Source organism: Xenia sp. Carnegie-2017, unplaced genomic scaffold, assembly GCF_021976095.1.
Source record: "Xenia sp. Carnegie-2017 unplaced genomic scaffold, XeniaSp_v1 HiC_scaffold_13, whole genome shotgun sequence".
NCBI classification, from domain to species: domain Eukaryota; kingdom Metazoa; phylum Cnidaria; class Anthozoa; order Malacalcyonacea; family Xeniidae; genus Xenia; species Xenia sp. Carnegie-2017.
The window spans coordinates 10,848,814-10,875,779 of record NW_025813436.1 but is presented as its reverse complement, the minus strand read 5'-3'; the positions used below and the strand labels follow the sequence as shown (position 1 = coordinate 10,875,779).

Genomic DNA, 26,966 nt, shown 5'->3' with positions numbered 1-26,966 from the left:
GCTAACCTGACGTTTACTCCTCATTTGACTCTGAAGATGACTACCGCTAAGGTTGTCGAAACGTCAGTCAACAACAACAAAAACAGTCCTTCTCAGGACTATACCAACCTGGACGATCTACATATACAAACATGTAAGGATATTTTATGACCGTCACGAGTTAGAACTTAATGTATGTTAAATTAACGATGACTGATGCTTCCCTAAGCTTGTTTACTTTAGGCTGAAATGTTGCAAGAATCCATGATATACCATAAAGATAAACATAAAGGTAGACATAAAGGTAGGCATAAAAATAGACATAAAGGTAGGCATAAAGATAGACATAAAGATAGACGTAAAGGAAGACAACCGTTTCTTTGGTTGGTGAATGTCTGATAGTAGCCGTAATAATTTATTATTTTTTAGGAAATGCTGGAAAGACATTAGAAGACAGATGTGTCATTTTTTGAAAGAACCTCCAGTAGTCCCTGCTGGGATTATTTTCGTGTGCCTTCCTAAGCTAGAAGAGTTGGCACATGAAAAACTGGAAGAAGTGTGTTTGAAAGTTGCTTCAGCCTTGCCGAGAAAATGTGCGGTTATTGTAGGTGTGCTTTTTGCTGATTTCGACACTCGCGTTGGAGAAAGCAGTTTTGGGCTACCAGAAGAGATAGACAGCGAGGATAGAGCACTGTTTACTCTACTGGTAGTCCCTAAAATAAAGAACATTACCATCAATAGCATTTCAATAAACTTGGAACATTTGAGCAAGACACAGCATTTTTATCAAAAACTTTGTCAAGATAAAAAGTTCGTATTTTTGTTGTCAAGTCACAGTGAAAGAGAGTGTTTTAATAAATTTAAAAAGGACAGTCGAGCAGACTACCTATTACAATGTCATTAAAAATGGCCACTCTGAAATGGCAACTCTGATTACAGCACTCGCGTTGGAGAAAGCAGTTTGGACTGCCAGAAGAGATTGTAAACGATGGTAGAGCAATGTTTACTCAAATGGTAGTTAGTGAAGCAGACTTCACATTGCAATGTCACTACAAATGTTGACACTGGGAACTGCGTGGTTTATGTGACCTCAATTATTGTGTAAGTTCTTCGACTTTAGATATTACTCCCACTCGCATCATTCGTTTAATCTCTTATTTTTGTTTTGTCAAACATCGGAAATGAGATTTTTCTGTGGACATTAATACCGAAAGTCTATGCTTCAGGTTTTAATTTAATTTAATTTCATGTTGGCCTTTTAATTCCCCTAGACCTGTTATCCGCTTACACGAGAAAAATTAGGAGAGCTGCACTCAAGAAAACAGGTTCGCGTACCTAAAATTTGGAGTACCATGCCAAAATTGATTACCGTGTAAACGGGCCTAATGTTTCGCTTATATTTTTCTTGGCTAACACCTTAACAGTTTGTTTTTGAGTATGGAGATATTTCACTTAATTTATTCCCACTCAAAAGATTTAGCGAAACACATGCCTTTTTACTTAACAATGGTCGATTTATCGCTTCAACGACATACACTTCTTCAACAATAGAACGCGTTTTTGAGTTAAGCTTCGCTTTAAAACTCTTCCAAAGCATTTTAAAATCGATAATTGCATGGACCTGTTAAGACTTTCTTTGGTCGCTTCTAAAGATTGCTTACATTCGATTTGCTTATAAAATATCTGGTGACATCTGCACCTGAATTAAGTGGAATATGAATTTCGATCGTTTGCGCAAAAGTATTGCTTCCAATGGGCGTGACTCAACACTTTCAATCAATAGCCCCCAGGGACAAACCGTTATTTTAAAACGATCTCACCTGATATTACTTCACTCACAGACTTTTCCACTTTACTCTTACAGGCACTAGCCCAATGCTCTTTCTACCAGACTTTCTGCAGTTGGAATCTTTTGCGGGCAATGGTTCGGCAAATGCTTTGGACCTAAGCATGTAAGAAATTTCGCTTCTTCTGCATTTTTTGGTTTGGTCGAAGATTTTCATTCTATTATCCTCGCAGTGTTCCGTTTTATTTCTGTTTTATTGTATCTACGACTTTCCATCTGTCTCCGTACTCGCTGTTTTTACTGTTTTCGCGGATCGGACTAAGTTCATTACCTTTTGTAACGTCAAACCGGCTTCCAATTGCAGCTTTTCTGATAGCTTTTATCTCGCATTCCCGGTCCTCGGATGAGTTCTTCCTCGTCCCATGAATTTCCAATGTTCGCAAGACTACATCAGTCCGTGATAAGCGTTTCAACAGGTTCTAGTTGTTGTTGATTTTTCACGTTGAATTTTGTTCGTTCAAATGAGACGTTTCACTATATTACAAAGAAGTGTTCGAGCTTTGCCGCGTCATATCTTTTGCTCTCCCTCCGAAAGACGAATGTACTGTATTATATTGTCAGCCTAGACCTCATAATGTAAATTATCGTGTTCACTTTCCTCGCTTGTTTTGTTAAGTCCTGATGCCACTCTATATCGTTCGAAAACGTTAAATCTTCTATTTCTGCGAATCTTGTGTTTTGAAAGTGAACTTTACCGGTGGTTGTATGTTTTACAAATGTCGCACATACTGTGTATCGTCACTATCTTTTGGGATTTCTGCTGGAAGAAGTAAGTGGGCGCCTCTAAGTCTTCAACAGACCGCTCTTCCACTTTCTCCAGACGAGCCTCCTTTCTCAACATTTGTTTCCTGATCCCATTTCTGCCACCGTGTCGTCTTATCTGTCTTTACTGTTAAAGCACTTTATTTATACATAAGCTTTATGATAATTACGCTGTTAATATTCTAACTAGTTACGTAATACTGGAATGCTCGACGCAATTATATATCCGTACAATAATTATCCACAAACTGCGTACCGTACCTGTTTTTTTGTTTGTACCGTTGGCCATTGATTGTGTGCACTTTGCTATCAATGATATTAACAATAGCTGTATCATAATATTAATAATAGCTAATCAAAGCTATCTATAGCTATCAATAATATTAACATCTTTCATAACATGCCATGCTTCAATAACTACATATGTCACTAAAATGTCAACCTTATCCTCTCAACGGCTGCACCTATGCACTGCACCCACCCACAGAACTACAAATATATCATGGCGGCTATAATCGATGTCCCATTATACTTTTATTTGCCGCTAGAAATAGTGGCAAATATATTTAGATTTCTACCAGCAAAAGTTTGGTTAATTTTAGGCTGGTTTGCAGTGATTGGAAAGAACTTGCTGAGAGAAAGAGTTGACGTGAGAAGGACGTTTGTTAGTCGAATATTTCAATCCGATCAATTCTAGGCGAGGGCCGCGATGCGAGTTGGAAGTAAATGTAAGTCAACATTGACTAACGAATGAGTGATGAGCATTCTCAATCTGTTCACACTTGGTCTAAAAGTCCTAAAGAAACAGTGCTGCATACAGCCAAGATAGTTGTGGGCTCATACTTATATATATATATGAAAATCTTATGTACAAACCTTAACACTCACCCCTTCATCAAATTATTTATATGGCAGGGTGATGATTTTTTTAAAATGTAGTCTCTGGTATTGATGAGTTATTATGATGTCATTTATACTATTGGTATATGTACTAATACAAAAGATGAGTAGCTATACCCAATGGTGTCAGCAGAATTTTATATTGTGGGCAAGCACCTTGAAAATGCCTCCTATATATTGTGCACTGTTTTATACTACTAATATTTTCAAGTTACATACATAAAGCCTTAGTATGGAAAAACATTGGGGTGGTATTTGTCTCCATTGCCAGTGCCCTTTGACTGCTATACCTTTTGACTTAAATATGAATGACTTACATAGTTTCTTATGATTTTGCATGAGAATATTGGGTCATGTCTCATTGTTCCTTACATTACATGCTTAATTTATTGTTTAAGGATTCATAACATATTTTTTCAGGAAATGATGGAAGACATTAAAATGCAAATTTGTCATTTTCTCAAGAACTTTCAGTGGTTCCTGCAGCAGTTATTATCACATGTCTTCCAAAACCAAAAAAATTTGCTCTTAACAAATTCAAGGAAATTTGCATCAAATTTGCTCCAGCATTGCCTAAGAACTGCATGATTTTTGTTGGTGCACACACTTTTAATTCATATAGTCTAATGGGGGAGAATGGTTTCGACAACCAGAAGAAGTTGACAATGATGGTAGCAGGGTGAGGATTTCTCTTCTGGTGGTGCCCGAAGTAAAGGATGTCACCATCACTAAGGTTTTGATCAATGCAATAGAGTTACGAGGAGGAAAGAGTATTGGTATGAAAAACTCCATCAAGGACAGAAGTTTGTATTTTCAATGGCAAACAACAAATCATTTAATTGCATGATGAAATTTTACGAGGTCAGTGGAGCAAACTAACTATGGCAATATCACTCATTACCAGGCTCATACCTCAAATTGTGAGCAAAATGGCCCTGGGAACTAAGTTATTTTGGTGAAAGTTGTGACTTTGGTTATCTCTGTCAGTTAATCATGTCCATCTAGCTGATCTATCTACTATCTCAGTGCTAGAGGGGCCGGGGATGGTTTGAGCTCCACTTAGTACCCCCGGTTCAATTTTCCGGCGTCATCCCTGGATATAAATGTTATTAATAATCCTTGAAACTAGCAAATGAAAAAATCTTTTGTGCTTTGTTTTATTATATATTTTTTCAACCTCATTACTACAGATTCAAATGTTTTTCAAGAATATGTTCCACTTGTCTGTCCTTCATTGAAACTGCTTTCATTTTAGATTTTCGACCATGACGTTGTGCTTTGTGGTGGGATATTTCAGTCAGCGTCAATTGTGATTGATAATTGTATGAAGTCCTATGCGATATGTGCCTTAGCCTTCGGTGGAAATGTTGACGTTTGCAGTGATGTTATATCGTTTTTTGACTTTGAATTTCAAAACACGAGGAATTTTTGTCAGCTACGCGAAATGCAGTTTTCTCGATCGAGCGTTTGTTTTCTCCTGAAGGGTCATTTTCTTTCCACATGCCTCATCCCATCGAGACTTCGCGCGAATTTCGCCGGGAATTTCCTCACATAAAAGTCTTTGGGTTTTCCGGTGAAATCTATTTGCATCGCATGGATGACGTAGACTATTTCCCAAGATCTTACATCCAAAGAAATGACAGTGTGGTCATGTGTGCCTTGAGCTTTTGACAATAATCATATGTTTCTCATGATAAAATAAGTGAGGTGCTTAATACATGTTTTGTTGGTTTGAGTTATGTAAAATAGGAATCCTTGTATAATATCGACACTGTTTAATACTTTACATATTTTTTCAATAAATTGATATTTTCTTCAAGTACATCCAGAGCATTTGGTGTATCAAGATGTACAGAAGGGGGGAGGAAGGGAGCCCAGATGATTGGCATAATCAGTTGATTCTTATTCTCAAGACAATATTCCCATTCATAACACAATCGTCCACAAATTCCAAAATAGATGCGCTCGAATTATCATTAATAATATGAGTCATGACATTAATCATGTTGCTGCACTGCTTGCTCTCCGTTGGCAGATGCGGCAGAAAGGACAAAAGCTAAAGAAAAAATATTTACAAGTTACTCAATAAAATGAGCCTTCAGTCACTGGTTCTATATGAAAGGCGAGAGTACAATCTATTAAGCCATTTCTTTCTTTCCCTATTCCAAAATTCCGGCGACATGTAGTGACAAGTTTCAGATAGCAAATAATCAATATATAGTCGCAGAAATTCAAAGTGGTTTCTCAAAATACAAACAAACTTGTAATAATCGCCATATAAACACTATACATTAAGACATTTAAAATAAACGACAAATTTTTTTAAAGCAAACATGTTTCGGCATACTTTATGCCATCTTCAGTGCGAAGTAAATAAATACAGGAAGTTTACATGATAATAAGTTATAGTGATAAAGCGGAAATATCGACTAGTTAAGAATAATTATTTACAGTTGAATGAGGTGTTATAAAATGTTTGTGTTAGGTTTTATCACAAACAAAAAAAAATAATTACAAAGAAAATGAAAAATATATGATAAGGTAGAATAGCTATTTACAGGTCAAAGATAGTGTTAAGATGTTGTATTTGTTTGTTGAGGTTGGGTTTACGCTTCTTGATATAAAGGCTTCTTTGAGTTTACATACATATACATACAATACTTTATTTCAGAACAACATGTAAATACATCATTATTAAGAAAAAGGAAACCCAGAGGTTAGCCCTATATCGAGGGTCTCCTATTTATTTAAAAAATCTTACAGAACTAGTTAATAAAAAATAAAAAATACTAAATAAAAAAAAATAAATAGTAAATAATAAATAAATAAAAATGTCAAATAAGAAACAGCTAAATATCAATTATTAACTGACGATTCAATAAATATTCATGTGTTTCTTCAATTTTGATTTAAACTCACGAACGTTAGGGCTGTCACAAAATTAAATAAATTATTAGGAAGATTATTCCAGGGTTTGATAATTCTGCAAAGAAAGAATTTTGTAACAGTTCAGTCTTGCGAGTTTGAGTTGTAGTTTATATGGGTGGTTAGATCTCGATTTAGTGTTTTTACAAAGTTCAAAATATTCGCTGAAATTCAATCCATTTAGATTGAATACAGTTTTGTAACATTCCACTAAGGAAAGGAAATCTCTCCTTTGTACTAAAGAGTTCCATTTAAGAATTTTACACCTCTCCGTGTACGCCATCTCTTGTCTTCTTTGGCCTAAGGCAATTCGTGAGGCTCTTCTTTGTATCTTCTCAATTTCATCGATGTCTTTCATGAGGTGTGGTGACCACACCGGGCAGGCGTATTCCAAGATTGGACGAACCAAGGTTTTGTACAAGTTTGAAAAAATATCTTTGTTTTTACCGCCTACTGTGCGTTTAAGTAAGCCAAGAACCTTATTTGCTTTGTGAACTATTTGTTCAACATGTTTTGACCATTTTAGATCACTAGACATAATAACTCCAAGATCTTTGTAATTAGATACATTCCTCAACACTGTACTCGATATATTGTACCGCGTGGACTTTTGTCTCTGTTATGTAATTCTCATGACTTCACATTTGGTAGAATTAAATTTCATCTGCCAACGATCCGCCCATAGGTCGAGGGTTGTCAGATCTATCTGTAAAGCAATAGAATCATCGATATTATTTATCTGTCGGTAGATTTTGGTATCGTCAGCAAATAATTTGGCAGTAGACGATGATGCCAGGTATTTCGTTCACATAAATAAGGAACATAACCGGTCCCAGTACTGAGCCTTGAGGGACACCAGATGTAACTGGTGACCAATCCGAGTACGATCCACGTACCATAACTCTTTGTTTTCGATTGGTTAAGAAGTTCTTGAACCACAGGTGCAGCTGCCCATCTATCCCGTACCTATTGAGTTTTAAAAGTAGGCGCTCATGAGGGACACTGTCGAACGCTTTGACAGGTCCAGAAATATTACATCAGACACTTTAGACGAATTTCTTGTTAAACACCAGTCATTATAATAGCTTAAAAGTTGTGACACTGTCGATCGGCCCTCCAGGTATCCAAATTGGCTTGGGTTTAGTAGTTGGTGTTCCGTCCAAAATGAGACAACTCTCGATTTCACAATCTTCTCCGCCGTTTTACTAATGATAGATGTTAGCGAGACCTGGCGATAGTTTTCCTTTCTATATTTTGGTCCCTTTTTATAAATTGAAATAACGTGTGCAATTTTCCAGTCGTTGGGTAGTGAGCCGGATTGGAACGACATGTTAAATAAGTTACAAAGTGACGTAGATAGTTCCAGTGCACATTCTTTTAGGATACGAGGCGATAATTTATCAGGACCTGGGGATTTGTGTATGTTTAGGTTTTTCAGATGTTTTTCCACTTCGCTAGGTGTACATAATACATTGCACAACTTATCATTGAGAACATGATCAAATTCCGGAAGAGACTTTTGTTCTTGTGTAAATACTGATGCAAAATATGCGTTCATATGTTGTGCAATCTCCTGATCTCCAGTGATTTCTACACTTCCGTCTTTTAGGAATAATAGGTCGTTAGTTCCTTTTCTTATTGAACGCATGTAGCTCCAAAAAGGCTTGGAATTATTCTCTACCTGCAATTTATCTGCGAGTGCCTCAAGATGTCTCCATTTGGCTGAGTTACATTTCTTTTTCAAAGAATTGTTCAAAGTACGATAGGCGGCCAAGTGATTTTCATTGTTGGTTTTTTTTTGCTTTTTTATAAATGTGTTTCTTTTTCCTGCACAATTTAATTAAATCCTTCGTAATCCATGGAGCGATGTTTTTTCTTTTATGCCGGTACTTGGGAATACTTTCGTTTACCGCTGCAAAATAAAGGTCTTTCCATGTTTCCCAGTTAGCATTTATGTCTTGTTGTTCTATTGTAAAGTACCAGGGTGAATAACTGAACAAAGATCTTAGATGATTCCAGTTTGCCTTGTTGAATGCATAATTTTCTTTAGTTGAGATCCGTTGTTGGTAGGGGCGAGTGTTTACGATGAATGTTATTGCATTATGATCGGAGAATGGTTCACAGACTTCCAAGTTATTTATCAGGTCGATGTTAGTCGTTAGTACTAAGTTTAATATGTTGTTCCCACGAGTAAGCTCGTCAACCATTTGATACAAAAAATGGTCTTGAACTATTTCAGAGAGGAGGTAGTGATGTTCAGATGATTTAGTAGGATGGTTTATAGACCAATCAAATTCGCTTAGGTTAAAATCTCCAGTAATGACAAGATCTGTGGTTCATTGCCGAAGTTACATGCAATTGTGCTCCTGTTGCGATCTCTTGTAACGCGTCTACAATGACAAAAGTACAATTATTCTCTTTCCGTTTTTCCTCAGCGGGATCGATCAAAAATAGCACGGAATCAATCAAAAATAGCACGGAATCAAACTCGAATAAAGCGTTTTTTACGATGCCTTCGCCCATCCTCGATTGCATGTCGCACAATTTCAAATCAGACTTGAAAGTACGCAACGCCTCTGCTTGAGTGTCAGGTTCTTTCTTTAAAATTATGCAGCACAATAATTTTTCTCCTCTGTGAAAGTTCTAGAATGTACATTTTGTCATATATAAATGTCTTCGAGTTTCGATTTCATTGTTTTCAGCATCTGAACAATTTGACTGTTTACTCGTTCGCTGTTTGATTGTGTTGCAATTTGTGAGGTTTACATAGTTACAGAAAACATATGCTGTAAGGTTCGGCTTTTGTTGTGTAAAATTGTCGTCATAACGCTGGGTGCTGTGTGTTCTTATAAAATCCCTGATGTTTCAGCAGTTTTGTTCAAATCACATGTTGTTTCAATTCACTTAGACGTACAATCTGTTATTTTCAATTATATAAGTCCGTGCGCTATCGATAAATATTAATTGTGCAACAAATGTGTCATCTGCAGAATTTCTCAATTAGTCTAAAGCTTTCAGTGTTTGTCTAAAACTCTTTGAAAGCTTGAAATTGATGGCAAATCTTTGACAATCGCATGAATAAACCAAACTAGACAGACAGACTTATCCACTGTTGAGAATTTTACTTGTTTTCGACTGTTTGTGTTTGTAACAGATTATGATTACCATTCCAAACCAGAAAAGAAAACGAATTCTATACCGCGGAAGGCAATTTCTTGACATGTTTTGACGACAAATAACGATAGGCGCTTTGATGTCAATGAGGTTATATTTGGATGACAGTTTTGTCATTCCTTTCGTGTTTGTGTGTTTGTGGTGTTTTTGTACTTTTGCAAAGTGTTTTTAAACGTTAAAATGAGAGGGGTGGGTAAGGGCAGACATAGTTGTGTTTTCATACCATAAGCTTCATTATATATTCGACAGTACGGCTGAATATTGTATATGTTTTTACGCAGAGCACGCCTGCGCAAAAGAAAAATGTTCCAAAGTCTGCAGTTTCAGATAAATATATTCTTGAGTTATTGTAGCCAGTCTGTACAAATGGCTAGGAAAATAGCCTAATCTTAGAATTTTGATCTGAGAGTAGGTTTGCAATTGTAAGCTCCAAGGTTTTGTAGTAGTTATTGCAACATCTATCTGCTTGTAATGAGGTAATGGAACAGATTGGACAGGGAAGATTTTTAAAACATGATGACCACATTTTTCTATTTCAATAAGTCCACATTAACGTGAAGAGAACAGCTTTTTCCATGTGAATAACTGCAGGAAAGCACTGATTTCTACCGACTACCGGACCGGATGCACTTTCTATCATTTTAAGTTACAGCAGTCTGTGTTGTATGCTTGTTCTATCATTTATAATTCAATACTTCTATTCCGGTCGTCTAAACGTGCGGAAACTCGATAAATCATAGCAGCACAAAGCAACGGACATGGCCATTCAAAAGACATACTTCTATATGACTACAGCAATAGCTATTACAAAATAATAGTTGATAGTCCAATGCAGGCAATAATGACTGCATTGTTTCTAAATAATAAATTTGATTTCCGTTTTATTATTAATATATGAAAGACAGTTAAAGAAAGAAAGTGACTCTCTACCATCAAAATTTTAGTAGAAAATAGATCTGATTTCACAATTTTTAATTTGTAACCATTAAGTTGTGTGAATGTGATTGTTACTGTGATTCACGTTTGTTGTCAGTTTAAGTATTTTAGAGTGTTTTAACACATATGATGTAAAGTAATGAGAGAGAGACAAATACACCTGAATCCCACATTTATCAGGGTGCTCACATTTTTGCTAAATTAAATTGCTTGTACATATTGAAATTTTGGGCTAGTAGCTATTATGGCTATATTCTCAAGTTGATTTAATGATTTTTGCGTAACAATGATCATCATTTTCATATTACTGGCTATTATTTTATTCACACTTTTCTCCATTCTTCAGGTTCTCGAGAAACGGCGTTCGTGCAAGCCCTCACTGCCGCAAGTGTGATGATGGAAATATCCCAAGCATGCGCAGCAAACGGCAAAAAAGGAAAACCATGTGGCTGTGGTTCACAACCAAAATCGAAACGTCGGTCAAATAACAGTAAAAGAAAACCAAGAGATGTTAACGAATTTTGGCAAGGTTGTCCTCATAACCTACAGTATGGCTTTTATTTTGCCAAGCGATTTATGGATCCACGTAGTGACAAACCACGCGCGGAAGACACGCGCTCACAACCAGGAGGTCGGACGAAAGGTAAGCACGCATTCCAACAGATATACAAAAATAGTATGTTCGGTTGCGAAATTTTTCACTTCTTATCGTCGCCTTAAAAACAGCTTACGTTTAAAATTGAATTGTTGTCATCTGAAGTAGTTTTCGTCCTTTCATGCGCGTGTTTTTAAAGGGGCTGAAGTGTTTATTAATTTCAGCTGTAGCATTTTTGAAAAGAAAGTTTTTCTCTGGAGAATCAATTGAAACTCAATCTGTTATTGCGCCAAGTTTTAAGCTTTGTTCTCAATTAGTCATATGAGTCGTTCATTAGTCTGTAGAATACAAGACGATATAAGACGTCTTCGTCTAGATGACTGAAACGTCTCAATTCGGACAATTCAATGACTCTGACGACTATATGAGAAGCAATCTTCAAGAATTTGTTGTGGCTGATTGTTTTTATCGTTTAGACAAACTTTAAGTAATGATATGACATTTTACTTAACCCCATTCTACAGTATTTACAACTATATGACTCCTTAAAATTAAAACATTGAACGTCAAACATTTGTATGTGAATTTCATTCGAAATCATATTCTTAATCATAAATCGTTTGGTTTTATAATATTTGCCAAAAATTTGCTTATTCACACCTGATTTCAAGAATTTATAAAAATCTGAATATTTGCTCCAAAATACGTTGACAGTCGTGTTCCGGTACAGGATATGACAACTTTTTACCAATTTCGCCACATTAATTCGCAAAGCTGTAGATTTTAAGCGACAGACGTCAGTAGTCTTCCGCTTAACCCGTGTCTATTTCCTCAAAGAGGTCACCTTATAGATGCAAAATGATGTTTACATTACCCAGACATTCGTACGATATACTACTGCTGCTTTTGGCATAGCAACTTGCCAAAAGTAAAACCTACTCAGAAGGTGTAGTCGCCTCTAGTAAACGGTTTACCGCAGTTTGGCCAAACTAGAGAATTCCTTAGATGCATTAAAATAGCAGGACTTAAGTTTGTATGAGGCTACGTCGCTTTCTAGTTGTAAAAAGAGGTCGTATTTCAAAAGAGTCACCATTTAATATGCTATATACAAATTAAGAATAGTGTTTAGTCTCATGTGTTTAAGTGAGAATGCTACAATTAAAAACCGATAACTTCTCATTTGATGTTACTGACGGAAGCCACAAATGAACCAACCCAAATATTTTCGATTGGATGTTGTTGTTGAGGGTGCCACCTTTGGACATAACCCAAAAATTATCAATTTTTTATATGTATATGACGGTCAACAAAATTTCAAACTGCTACAAAAAATTGTGAAATATTTTTTTGTATGTAATTTGATGTATTGTGTGTAAGATAAGGAAGAACGTGCTTCTATAAATTTTGCCCTCCCTCAATTAAAAGCAACTTATCGAAATGGCGATGCCCTGGCTTTTAAAAAAGAGTTTTTCATTATCACCTGTGATGCTCATTATAAAGATAAGAGCCAATCCGATCTGTGAGATCATTATGATCTGTTAGGGTTCAGAACGTCGCATTTTACTTGAACTGAATGCATTAAAGACAAAAGAAAATGAAATAAAATGTCTCATTATCTTTTGTTTTAAATGCATCGGCTCATGTAAAATGCGACGTATGAAACAGGCCTTAGGCTTTAATTTTCTGATTTTGATCACAGCAAAAGAAAAGATTTCTAAAGAAATGAATAATGATAATGTTCTAAGATTCATACAGCACCACTAAGAGATGTTTACATGATTTCGAGACCTTGAAAGGAAATTAATATTGACGATTCGATTCTCTCCTACACCTCACTGGAAACAATAATGATAATTCTTTTGTTTCTTACGTTTTTTTCCATTTCATTAACAGCTGGTACGAAAATTAAGAGTAAAAATGTAAATGTCCGGACACATGTGCTTACAAAATATGTTGGTATGTCACGCCGCCGATCACGAACGTCGGTGATCATTTGTGGAAGATGTACAACAGATCCGTACGCTCGCAGTGGAACCAAACATCCAACTCTCTTGTACAGGAAAGATCGCTCGCGACGTGAGAAAATCACGTCGACCAAACTTACCTATTTCGCGCCCTCAGAGAACTTTTGCCAGCGCAATCTTCACATGAGCATCATGGGAACGCGTGGTCGCCAATGCAACAGCACGTCAACCGGGAGCGACAGCTGCAAGTCTATGTGCTGCGGTCGATCTTTTAAGACAAAATACGTAAAACGGAAAGGAAAGTGTAACTGTAGATTTGTTTGGTGTTGTCAAGTCGAATGTGATCAGTGTGATATCAACGTTAAAGTTGAGACTTGTTTATAGACCTGTATTGCTTTCTTTTGTTATTTTGTTTCATTCTGAATTTGCTGTTTTTTTCAATACCCTATGAGTCAGTTACAATGACAACTATATTTCATACATGTATGCTTGGAAGTGAAAACTATTTAGTAAACGCTAAATTACAATGTGTCATTATCCATCACATGACGTTTTTGCGACATTTTCGCACAAGGGCATCAATAGAAGTTATTCAAAGAAAGTTTCACTTCTAAGCATTCTCGAAACTCGCAAACCCATGATTGGAGCTGATCATGTAGAGAAATGCATGACAGTGAGCAAAAATTCCTTGGATAAGCACCACTACGACACTTATCTAAGCTTTCAGTTTTCGTTTGACGATGTGTTTGCAATTTTCTTCAACAAATTTTACTGAAAAAAAACAGCTAAATTGACAAAAATTGAAATATTAGCAAAAATTAATCTTAAGTGTCTCCCCAAAATAGAAATACTTTATATTTATGGTTTTCATGCATCATGAATTCACAGAGGATGCTGTATCTTGTTAGGTACGTCAACATTAGACTTCAAAACAGGAGTGTCTATGGACATTCTACAGACTCTTGTCAATGTGGCATCGACAAAATAAAAACTGGGTAAACCATTAAGTAATTGTAACAAAACATGCAGTTTGTGAGTTTTAATTAGAAAATGCTGCAAAAGTTCAAAGAGGTTTGCAAGTTACACATTTATAATTTGGAAAACTGTTTTCGTCGGTAAATTATGGCCAGTATGACATAAAAACCTCTGTAAGGTTTTTCTCGAAACTGGCGCGCAAGTGCATATTATTAATTACCCAATATTTGTCAATACATTATGCAATATAACTGGTGGTGAAAAGAAATATATTATTTATTTATTATTATATTGTTATTCTAAGAACTATTTTTTAACAAAAGACAATTGATATTTGTACTTGTATAAGTAAAACAATAAAACAATCATTGATATTTGTACGCGGTGTTCTTTTGCTCTTCTTGTTTTGCAATGTATTTTGTAATGAGTTGCATCATGATTAAAAGAACAATGGACCCTACCTCGTGGTGTACAAAATCGTTGTCAAAGTATAGCGTATTGTGAGTTTACGAATTACGATCCACGACGCGTCTATGCAAGACGACGTACATGAGACTGGATTTTAGCGCGGTTGTGTTGCCACCGTTTGCTGGGTTGACATCAATCGTTCTGCCACTTAAATTCGGCAATTTTACGTTGAGAAGCCACTTAAGATTTCAGAGGTAAACTTCCTTGAAAAACGTAGGTCAACATAACGCTGTTTTCCGTTTTATTGTAATTTCGTTAAACCCTTTTAGCTTATACCATAAATTCGCGCAGTTAAAAACCTATAAAGATGATATTTGACAATATAAGCATGACAATTAATCCTCCATTTTGTGTTTTAAACTTTCAAGCCCATTGAGTTATATTATAACTTGAGCGACAATCTCCAACACGGCTTTAATTAGCGGCTGACGCAAAAAAATCACTGATATGTAAATACTACTGGATAACGCATCGTAATACTTGCCCCTAATGATACTTTATTTTCCCAAGCTAAAAACAAGGATGAACAAACTATTGTTTTTCTTGATGTATGCTGCGAAACACTCTTGGAGAAAAGAGTGTTATTGTGGACAATAACAATTAAACAATTAAATTGCAATATTTGATTGAGCTCGAGAAAGTCCAAAACAAGAAGGATTACGACTTGAAACAAACTAAAAAGCCCATTTTCAAGGAGACAACAGAAAATGAAAGTCAATCTTGTTGCTCAGTGTTTAAGTTCCAGTGTTGCTGATGCAATTGAGTATTGTTCAAACACCCTAAAGCTTCCACAGTTTCAAGGCTCTGAAGCTACCATTAAATTCATACAAACCTTCAATTATCTTTTTAAGGTTTGAATTCCAGACTTCCACTTCAAATTCCACTTTGAGTAAGCAACAAGCACATAAGGGAACCATTTGTTGATGAAGCCTTTAAGTACATCAGCAGTCTAAAAGAGCCAAGGGACATTGAGAGTGCATCCACAGAAAACAGGTTTCATAGGTTTTCTCACTGCCTTTATGAGCACAAAGCTAATTTTTAAAGATCTGGTAGAAAAGCAGGATGCACCTTTGTAATACTTGTTAACTTAAAAAATGTCACAAGATTATCTGGAGCTATTCTTTGGAGCCGTTCAGTGTCGTAATAACACAACCACACAGCAATTAACAGCAGCCTATAAACGACTTCTTTGAGAAGTCACATCAAAGGCACCAATGAAAACTGTGAAGAAAGAAACCCCATTGTTATCCTTTCAGCAGTGAGCAATTCCATGACAAAAAATGGAGAAACCATCACCATGACAAACAGTGCACTGGTGAGAAAATATGATTTGAAAACGAACCCGAGTACAATGAGAGCATGATCATCGTGACTTACCAAATATCACCAGAACCTCAGAGTGCAAGGAAGGTGCTATTTCATATATAGCTGGATTTGTGGCAAAGTCTGTTAAAAAAGGTCTGCTCTGTTATCAGTGTCACATTGTTCTTGGCTCTAATTATGGTCCTGGTCAGGTTCAAAATTCCTGGAGTTGAAAGATAGAGGAAATCTTCTCAAACCCTCACAGAGTGTTATAAAAGTTTGCATAGAAACAGAAAAATGTTTTCAAGGAATGAAAGCAATAAATGATGGAAAGCTTCTTCTGTGTCAAGGTATTGTTGACGGTGTCTGTATTGCTTTTCTCAATGCAATTAAACTATCATCCATATTTACTAAACTTTACAACCATATGTATGACTCAACTGTTGACGATAGCCATGTTTTAGGACTGGTTAAAAAGATAGTCCACGTTTACTGTAAAATACGACTGTACCATCTATGCAAAAAGACCACTGCAGCCCTTTCTCACAAAAAAATTAGGAGAAAGTTGAATAAGTTGGTACTGTTTAACCATCGATGATTATTTAATGGAAGAATGTTTCCTAGCCATGGTGTGACCAATTACCAAGAAACACGACAAATCTACTTGATATTTCAAGCATATGAATTGTACACAGCCAAACAAGTCCAAAATTCTTGGCTTGTATTTCGGCTATGTTGGTGGTTTTAGACGAAAGAATATTTTATCAAGTCTATTGGGGGAATTATGCAACATTGTTTTCTAAGATCCTAAAGGTTGATTGTCAACCAAAAACTCACCGCCAGACATAACACAGTGTTATTGAGCATGGATATAAAAAACATATACCAGTATACCAGGCTATGTTGTTGCACTAATGCACTATGTTTGATGATTTAGCAAAAAGTAGAAAACGTTCTTGAATTATGCAATACATCTGTTTAATGTTGTACCCTCACCTTTAAACTGGCTAAATAGGCTATGCCGGTCACAGGCCCGTGACTTCACATTTATTTTCGTTGACAGTGAGGAGAGGGTACTGGGCAAATAATTCACAATGATTGTTAAATTTTATAACCATAGTTTATTTTATTCTCAAAAATTTTATAAAAAATCTTGGATATAACGCAACTTTAGTATTGAACACATTACATTGTTTATACAATATTCAGCAAAGTGGGTACGATAGTAAAGGCTGATTTCCATTCAGTGCAAATTGTCGCGTGATCGACTTTTTGAGATCATTTCTTTCTTGAATTGTGTGCTCTCAACCGGAACAGTTTCAAACTGCTGCACACAATTCTAAGGAAAGTGACTGCAAAAAGTCGACAATTTGCATTCAATGGAAATCAGCCTTAAGGGCGGCCGTTGGTCGACTTCCGGCTTCAACGTTCACCGTACATGCGTTATCCACATTGAGTTCTATAATAATAAAAGCTGCTCAGTGGACTGAGAACTGTTTTAAAAAACAAAGGACCTATTTCCGCTGAAATGTTCGCTTTGCAGAAAAAAAGTATTCTCGACTCCCCCCGGTGTCTATATTTGATTATATAGAATTTTTCTAAAACAAATACGATATCTTTTTGGCATTTCTTTTATAATGCAACACTTCAATTTTGTAATTGTTGGATGTCGTAGTTTCCACAAAAAGGAAGTACGAACGCATCGCTTCTCACAGGTTAGATATTGACTTGTTATGTTAGTTCATCAACGACTGAAAAGCAACTGTACATGCTCTTGAAAAGCCATAAAATACCCATAAAGTACACATCGTATTTTTTTAGGACTGACTTGAACGCCAAATATATTGATGTTTCTCTTTTGTTTAGAAAAACAGCATACTTTTCTGTTATATGTCAATGTATGAAATAGTAAAATTTGTAAAATAGTTTCCTGACGCAAATACTCTGCACATTTTACTCCAGTGGGTAGATATCAAAAAGAATCGATCAGCCTAAATAGTACCATGATTTGGAGTAGAGCTTGTAATGTTCAATTTGCTTACAACATGCAGGGAAGATTAAGGAGCAAAGATGACTTGAAGATGTTAATGACCAGGCAGAATCATAAAAAAAAATGATAATGCTGTAAAGATCATTGATTTTGCGTCTTCCCTATCCAGAGTTATATAATTTGATAATGGTCAAATTCTATGGATGTAGACAATTAATTAACTAAGGATGCCTTGAATGTTTTGAAGTTAAAGTTCAAGAAACAAAGAAAGATAGAAAGAAGGTTGTATGTATTTTTATGCTTGATAAAATGTCAATTCACAAACATGTAAAATGGGATAGTTATAATCTTTTTGTTTATGTGAACATTGGTACTGAGAGTAATGATGACTCAAGGCATATGTGAAGCTTCAAACTGCATATTCCATTGGGTTTTATATTACTTAATGGTTAAGTCATATCATATTTTTATCAAAATTTTTTAGTACAGTGTTCTTTGCAGTTGTGTATCTAGCCAAAAATTTTCGGTCACGCTATTGCAAAAGAGGAACTGCCCCCCTAGTAAAACCAAATCTGACTTCAGCGTTTGAGAAAATTCGAAATTTAAAAAAAATAAATTGAAAACAATGCTGGGTAAAAATAATTTTATTCTTGAAATATTTTTATCTATTTTCAGGCTCAGACTATTGACCATAGTTGATATATAGTTATACAACCGTACATGATCATTATATCATCATTGCCTATGAGTAACAAACATTACGATTATTAATTAAGCAAAGTTTCATGCTAGCAACGGCGCATTAAAGCAGCCAGTTGCGTTGTCTGACATTTCTGCAGCAACGGTGCATAAGAACAGCCAGTTGCATTGTATGACATTTCTGTAGCAACGGCAGATATAGCATTTGCAGTTCTGTCAGAGCTAATATCTATAAAAGTAAGCTGTCTTTGTATGACATCAGTACCTTTGTCCATACAAATAATCATGCTCAATTGCTCTTTAGTTGAAACATCAGTTGTCTTATCAACCTGTATACTCATAAAAATGCAGTTTTTAATCTCCTTTAAAATCTCATCTTCAATTTTCATATCAAGACATGTTATCAAATCATTTTGAATGAGTGGAGAAACTCCAGTAAACCTTCCACCCCCAATTACATTTGAATCAGCAAGCCTACCATGTAACTGCCTTTCGAAAACAGAATTCATTTTGGAAAAACTTTACGCAACTCCCTATAATTTCCTCTGTTTGTTATCATTAGATTCATCATGTCCACTAAATGCAAGCTCTGTCTAGACAAATACAGAACAGCCTCTGCTATAGTTTTAAGCATTTCTATGTTTTATCTTACTTCCTCATTGTGACGTTGAATCTCATACCTTCTAGTATGATTCACGTCCTTTACGTTCCAATGATATATCTTATTTGATGACCTACAATTTTTCTTGTTTATTTATTGTTTCTTTTAACAATACATACCAAGCTTACCGGCTCGTTTTATGAACATGTTTTTCCTTCTTTTCTCACTTTTTATGCTTTACACAGACAGCACAAGAGCTAGGTGTTAAGTGTTTAAAATATAATCTTGATTTTATACATTTACGTCATCAAAAAAATTTTTTAAAAACTCATTGTGAGAGGATCTTGAACTTTTCTTAATGACACTGAGCTGTTTAACATATTTGTTTTTGTGTTTTATGGCATGAAAAATGCTTCTATAAAACGCATTTTTCTTTGCAAATACCTCAGTTTTACCAAACCTTGTAGGTTTGTGTATTTAACATGGAACTACAAAATTTTGGTGATTTGAACGTTTGGCTATGCCTGAACTTTCAAAACTCAAAAGCAACAAAAATCGCGCGGACATTTTCTGACTTTTGGCAATCTGTAAATTTGACCAATATTCTTCAAATTTAGTAGTATTTAGAAAAGTAACGCAAAGTTTACTTCTAAAATTTTATAAATATAAAAATTCCATTTAGTTTACAAAAGGACTGGAGCGACCTGCATGGCTGCCATCATCTGGCTTCAATTTCCTTCCTGACTTATCGTTCCAGTTGTTATTACAGTTCACTGGTTATTATAGAACTTATAGATCCGATATCTAAAGCCGTGCTTGTGATAGCCGCTCCAGTTATTATAGAACACAATGGTTATCCAGTAGTATTTGCATATCAATGAAAAAAATGGAGGATTTGTTCCATTACCGCTGAGACTTACCGATATTGATCGCTTTTCCGAAAATTTCATACAATTTGCACTCTCTCTCAAGAAACTTCAATAAAAGTAAGGAAAGTGTGTGCAATTGGCAAGAAATTTTTTGATAAACATCAAGGTAAAAATCTAAAATTCGTTACAGCGAGTCAATTTATGGCTGCCAGTAACTGGCTACTATGAGAGATGCCTTTTACCATTATCGGTAGGAACTATTTTTTTGCAGACATTAAATTATGAACGAAGATGTGCGACTTTCAAACTTTATTAGTCAAGATTCATGGCTTTTTGCTCGATTAAATTCTTTAGTCTATACAAAGAAGTATCTCTACGTTAATCTCTAAGGTTCACGAGAGAAAAGTTAGTTTATTCATTGTCATTCCTTTCATGCAATGGGAAATGCCCTATAATTATAGGATTTGTCCTATAATTATAGCATTTGTAGATTTTTTTATAAAGATGAATTAATCGCTGAAAAGTTACGGCTTCACTTAATATGCATGACTTTCTGTGATTAAATTACATAATAAATTTCAAAAAAACTCAAGTTATCATAAAAGATGATGAGTGTATGCCATTGATAAATAAACCAATAAACTCTCGCCTTCGCTTTCTTCAATACGTCATATCGTACCATTTCCGAAGTAGATAATTGAACATCAACAAAAATCAACTAAGTTCATTCAAAGCACCATTTTTCACTATCCCACTTGCTTCAGAGAGATTTGAAATGAAAACTTTATTGAAGAATAATGAAAACTTCTTATCTAAACATACTGCGATAGATTCTGCAATTGTTCAAACTCAAACAGTATTTAGCCTATCGTTTTACAGCGAATTGGAAACTGCATACACTTGCGATACACAGTAAATCATAATGACAAAATCAAACAAAACCATATGAAATCAAAACATCACTTGCTCTCTTCTTTGTCCCTAAAATCAATAAAAAGATGAGATGCTTGTAACAAAACCTATATCAAGCCATAAAACGATGTTTTTGGTTTCAACTTCGAATTTCATTCGGGGGGGGGCAGCATTTCATTTACGTTCGTCATTGAAATTAATCAATACTTCAAAAATCCCTAATCCATTATCACCCAAGCTAATCATTCACATCAGTTTACTTGTTTTGTTCACGCGGTTACTACTGCACACAACGAGCAATAAAGGAGCATCTCTAGTGGATTGCAACCTTCACGCCTGTCATTCAGCTAGTGGGACGTCTCATCGACTGAATTTTACAATTTATGTACGTAGCACGGACGTTGGCGATGAACTTTGTAATAACCCGTTCGTCTCGTGAGATACATAAATTTGAGCCGTTTCACTGCAGATACTAGTGTGCACAATGCACAATAAGAGGATTAACATGAAAAGTAACATTGATTACCTAATAATGACTCCAGGTTTGGGAAACTTTCCACGTTTTTTTCCAAGAGCTCCAAGACTGGTGGTTTTGAAGGTTGTAAAACTTTCAACAACTTTTTCAGTCGGAAGTTATCAGAGCTAGATATCCTAAACAACTTTCTGGAGGATAATGGTAATTTTGGGAGAGGCAGTCTTGTCACTTCTTTTTCTTCACTCGAAAGGATATCTATGATCTCTTCAGGCGTTTTTCCTGTCGACGAAAAATAAAACATTCAATCATTTATTTGTTTCAGTTATTTACAGATACAGTTATGGCAAAGCACAGTTTTGCATTTTGTCATTTTTCAAAATTTCTACTATATGAAAAATAAATTTAATTTAGACTTCTAATACCAATACCTTGCTGTCATATTCTTTTCGGTTTTTACAAAAGGGATTTTTAAAGCGTTAATTAATAATGAACAATAAGCTCGTAAGAAAAACATTGCAAAAAGAACCGAACATTTCTTTAGAAGAAACTTTTTTTACAGGCATTCGATGATGATGATTGTGGCGGAGCAGAAGCTGGCAATTAATACCAGCTCTAAAATCATCAAATAAAAGTATTTCCATAACTTTTTCTGACGTTGACAAACCTATTCATAGCAGCTTCTAACACTCGTTTCTTCGTATCTAAAACGCACGCACTTCACATATTTTGGTGTTTGTATTGGTATCGAAAGTCAAACGTAAACTACCTAATTTTAAAAGGCATTGAAACTAAAATTTTATTTTTGTATTTAGTTTTAGAATTTTAGCAAATAGCTCCTCTGGAAAAAGAAGCTTTGGCAGTGATATTTTTTTTGACGTTTTGCGTTAATATATAGAACTTTGTTAGTACCTTTTAATACCGAGGGCATACTCTTAATTGGTTGTTGGTATTCTACGCATACTTTTCCAGCAACATTAGGCAGCATTTCTGAGTCAATAAACTCCTTGGGAAGATACTTATTCCACGGCATATAAGAAGTTTGTTCCATAAAGTAATAGTGTTTTTTGAACTCCTCTCCCTTCCTCTGCCAATCCCACCAGATCTTATCGATAAAAGCATGATGAAGGAAGAATTCTGGGGCGAATGCTGCGTTATGTGTACACATTGTCCCACCTATTTCACAATGGACAGTGTCATGTAGATATTCACGGAGAAGCTGTTCAAACTCGAAGAATTTGTAATGTTCTTTTGTTTCACTTCAAATACTGTCACAAAATCTGGAATACTATTGTTAAATCGTCTCTTTAGACATAGATTGCTGTCACCGGAGCTTATAGGTAGAAACCATTGACCTTCACTGAATGTTCCTTCTTCAACACACATTGTTGTGGGTGATCCATTACCACCAATACCTGCGAGGTTTGTATTCCACAATTCACTTTTGTAGGCGTCCCAGATTCTAGGCTCCAGTCCCAATATGGCACAATCACCTCAGGTTCTATTTCTCTCAGGAGATTCTCGTATTGCAGAAGATACCAACGATGCCAAGGAAGAAAAAACTTCTTCGTGTGGATTCCGTATCCATGGAAAATGGTTTTATGGATGGTTAAAAGGCGTTCGTATTTTCCTTTGTAAATAGGAACGGTCGACGCTCTTATCACTGCGTTGAAGTAGACAATACGCTGCTTTCTGTCAAGTCGTTGAACTCTTTCGATATCGACAATGTGATGAACTCTTTTTGAACGCAATAGAGCCATTGTCGTTGTTTCGATTTTTAGTCTTTCTCGACCAACCTTGAATGGAGAAAAGTTGAGAAAACGTACCCTTTGCTCTTGGTGTGGTAAGTAAATGTTTCGTTTCAGAGATCGCGCAAGCTCGATAATTGGAGGGGGATATTCATATATGCATGCTCTACCTTAGTAGCTCCTATTGAAATCAATTGTGGTGCGCGGCCTCTGGGTTTCCATCTTTAATGACATATGCCATTAGATGTGTCAAATTAACGCAATGAAACAGATTGATTATTTTAACAGACTAGCAGCATAAAAGTTTTGAACTAGAACTTAAAGATTGAGTTTCAACAGTAATGCATTGCGCGCGTTTGTTTATTTTCTTGTTGTATATTTCGTGCTGACTCGAGAGTTTCACTCTTCATCTTTTGCAAAAATGTTGAAATAATTGTGGGAACATATATTTAGCAATTATTCGATAAGGTTTAGCATGATATCAATATTATTCAGACCCAGGTCAAGGTTATCTGCCGAAGCAAAGCTTAGGCTTACTGTTCGCTTTCGCCTTTTCTTTAAAATACTTGATAAAAATTCTCCCGCCTAATAATGCTACTCTTTCCCCTTTCCGTGTTTTTACGACTTTATTCTCAATACATCCGGCAAAAACAGTTTGTAAAACGCTTGCAAATCATGAGGAAGATTTCCAACATTATACTTTTTGTTTGCACTGATTACATAAACCATTATCTCACCTATAAATAGTTTTCAATTTTTCAATATTTTTTTGGTGGCAAAATATGGAAAAATATTTGTAGCATCTTAGCCAATCACAATCAAAATTGCATCAACATTGTATCATAAAAACTGTTACAAGTAATTCAATAAACATTGCAGCAAATACGATGAATCATATCACTGCAATTAATCTCGGTCTGTTAATGTAACTTTTAATGCAATTTCATAAATATTAAATATATCTCAGCAGAGGGAAGAGTTGTGTTTGCCCTGCTTTTTCAGTCAAACTTTTTGAAAGTTGTACTCATCAAGCTGCATACGGTTTTCAATTTTTGTCTCTTATTGCTATGTGACTAAAAGTTTCCAACTCAAAAAATTTCGAACACAGATTCTTCAGTTTGATTTTGAACCGGAAAACGCAACAATTTCTTATTTTATGAATTTTTTTCAAAGTCATCTTTATCATTTGCGCGAAACAAAAACAACTCCTGACGTTTAGTTTTTTGAAAAATGCAAAATATCTAAGACGGCGGTCAAAAATTTCTCTGCTTTCTCTAATTTGACACTTTCTTACTTCAGTCTCGAAGATTTTTCTTACACTAGCAATGTTTTATAATAAAATTGTCATTATCAGTTTACACACCTTTAACAAATATGTAAGGCAAGACAAACCAGGATCACAAAAGCCAAGATAACTCTCATTGTAGAAATTCTAAACAAAAGACTCTTATTCATTGATTTGAAAGAGTGTATAATTCTGCAATCTATGTTGTGTTCTTGGAGACATCGGATGACCTTTGTTGATACGCTTTTATGCATGTTCCAACTTGTGTTAAGTAGTCATGTGGCAATGTTCCAAAAAATTCATCATTTGTATATCATATATAAAAACCATTTATTCAAGGGTATCTCTATTATCCCTTTATTGCCTACGGTTTCCATATGACAACAATGAAGAATGAAGTGAAACTCAATGAAAATCATGGAGTTAATGTTTATACAATTTTGTAGGCAAATTTGCTCCGCAAATTTTTGCCCACACCAGCCTAACAACAGAGGGCGACGGTCTACCACTTCCCCCTGGCCAAAATTTGTAGCTTCGACATTTTACGTCCATTATTTCATACATGCTAACGTTTGAAACATGATGAATCATACAGCATAACCACTCTTGCTTGCAAGTCTACAAACAATTAATCTACAAGTAATATCAATCTCTCCTACAGTCCAAAATATTTACTTTTTCTGTTAGCAATTGGAAATTGATTTCCTGTTTGATAGCTAATCATAGCAAGCTTTTGAGACTCTAGCGTGAATGAGAAAGACTGCCATGAAAATCAGAGAAGATGAAATGTATATTGGTTTGCCTGTTGAAAGGATTTATTCGTGTTTAGCGATTTAAATATAATCGCAAATTTTTCTCTGTTGATTATTCGACGTTGTATTTGATAGCAAAATTTAGATTTAGATTTTTCTATGAAAAAATAAAGCCTTGAAAATCGGTTCAACTTTTGCAACAATTACAACACTTGCCGATATAAGAAAATTTATAAATGGAAACGCTTATCAGCGATGACAATTTATCATTTCTTTGATTTCGTATGTGGTAAACGTTCAAAAACCTTTGACTGAACCTCGCCATTCATTGAACAACCCTGTCACGAAAATTTACCGCAACTAGAGTGTTTTATCAACAATAGGTAATGAGAAGCCACACAAGATTTGGATACGAGTCCAAATATCTTCCGAATTACATGACTATATTTGAGCTAGGCTTGAACAAAAATTCTAACATAAGATATTGCAATTTCACTATGCATTGCCACAGTAGATGTAAACGTACAGATATCAGGCTTATCAAAATTTTTCTTTGCGATATTTTTGCATACGAAGGAGCTTTGAGACGAAGTAAAGTGTCAAGCTCGTGTAATCAAACTTTAGCAGTAGATGTAACCTTGACGGAATAAAGAAAAGTTTATTTATACTTTCTCTGTGGTAGGCTGGAAAAGTTCATTTATACTTTCATGTTTGTAAGCAGCCCCAAGAATCGTAACAGCAGTTGGGATTTTAAAATCGTAGAGCGGCGACAACAGACAAAGTAATTTGTACCAGAACAGTGATTTTTGTGATTACTATCACAAGAGATTATCTATCTTGAAATATTGTCACAAAATCGCATTCAATAACATGGAATAGTATTTCATTTGCTCTTGAATATCGATTTGCAAATGATATGCCTTACTATTTGCAATAAATCATGAACTATACAATATGACATGGTACTGAAAACAGGCAGGAAGGCAGGAAGTTCTTTTCTGCTTTGGACATTTCAACAATGAACAATGATTGAATGCACGTGAGCATTGATATTACAAGTTTGATATAAATTTAGTGAAGTTTACACGACTTATCTTGAAGTAAATGCTTTGTTTCAAGCAAACTGCAAATGAATGCATTTAAATAGGTTCGACTTGGTAAATTTTGCTTATTCAACTTGAACTTATAGCAGGGTAACAAATCGTTCAAAAAATTCCCACCCATAACCATGATCTAAGTTTAGACTTGTATCGATAATAAGATGGAAGAGTTCAAATTTTAAAGGGCAATCATTACAGTGCAAGCAACCTTGTAGACATTGATGACAGCAATTTATCTGTCTGAATTGAATCAAGAAAAGACACGTAGAATTAAAAAAAATTAAAATTCAAAAGCTAGAAAAATTTGAAGAAGCTTGCGCTCATTCCTTTACCCTGCGCAATCATCTGTGCGCGATTTAAATTTACAATCAACAATATGAATCAGTAATTTGGATGTGGCTTGGTTCAACCATGCAACAGTTGGGCAACTCATACCTACTACATTTTTGTCAACACGTTTACTATTTTACTTCGCCGAATAAGATAGTGTTTCGCCGTGACACAGAAGTGGCAGTACTGTGGAGGATATAGAATCAATGGGTTCCCTATAAGGTGGGGTTTCAGCTGTACTTGAGCAAGTAACTAACCTCGATAATAAACGATTTCGATAATTCTTCTGATCTTTCTCTGGTGATGTCAACTTGATAATAATGATGCATATCTTCTGGTGTTCTCGATTTATGTACAATGGTCATGTACCGGAAAACAGTAT

At 35.3% G+C, this 26,966-nt stretch overlaps 2 protein-coding genes, 1 long non-coding RNA gene and 1 pseudogene across 3 annotated transcripts; 2 read left to right on the top strand and 2 right to left on the bottom strand.

Moving 5' to 3' along the window:
• The first annotated feature begins 3,097 nt into the window (after positions 1-3,097).
• On the top strand, positions 3,098-5,311 carry LOC124453546. The gene is made up of 3 exons (XR_006951130.1): positions 3,098-3,315; positions 3,908-4,348; positions 4,743-5,311. It is a non-coding gene; the product is annotated as an uncharacterized LOC124453546 (long non-coding RNA).
• A 1,138-nt stretch (positions 5,312-6,449) lies between these two features.
• Positions 6,450-7,236, bottom strand: LOC124433401 (annotated as a pseudogene).
• A 3,571-nt stretch (positions 7,237-10,807) lies between these two features.
• LOC124433399 (protein Wnt-16-like) lies at positions 10,808-13,854 on the top strand (the record flags this gene model as incomplete). Its single annotated transcript, XM_046983158.1, has 2 exons — positions 10,808-11,165; positions 13,011-13,854. Coding segments are annotated over 2 exons (813 nt in total), but the record flags the coding sequence as incomplete, so codon positions are not given.
• Positions 13,855-20,724: 6,870 nt separating this feature from the next.
• On the bottom strand, positions 20,725-26,949 carry LOC124433398. The gene is made up of 6 exons (XM_046983157.1): positions 26,842-26,949; positions 24,481-24,549; positions 22,707-23,165; positions 22,282-22,630; positions 21,424-21,651; positions 20,725-20,966 (listed from the first exon to the last, which is right to left on the bottom strand). Exons 1-6 carry the CDS (start codon positions 26,947-26,949, stop codon positions 20,917-20,919), a joined length of 1,263 nt encoding a protein of 420 aa, XP_046839113.1. The 3' UTR covers positions 20,725-20,916.
• Positions 26,950-26,966: the final 17 nt, after the last annotated feature.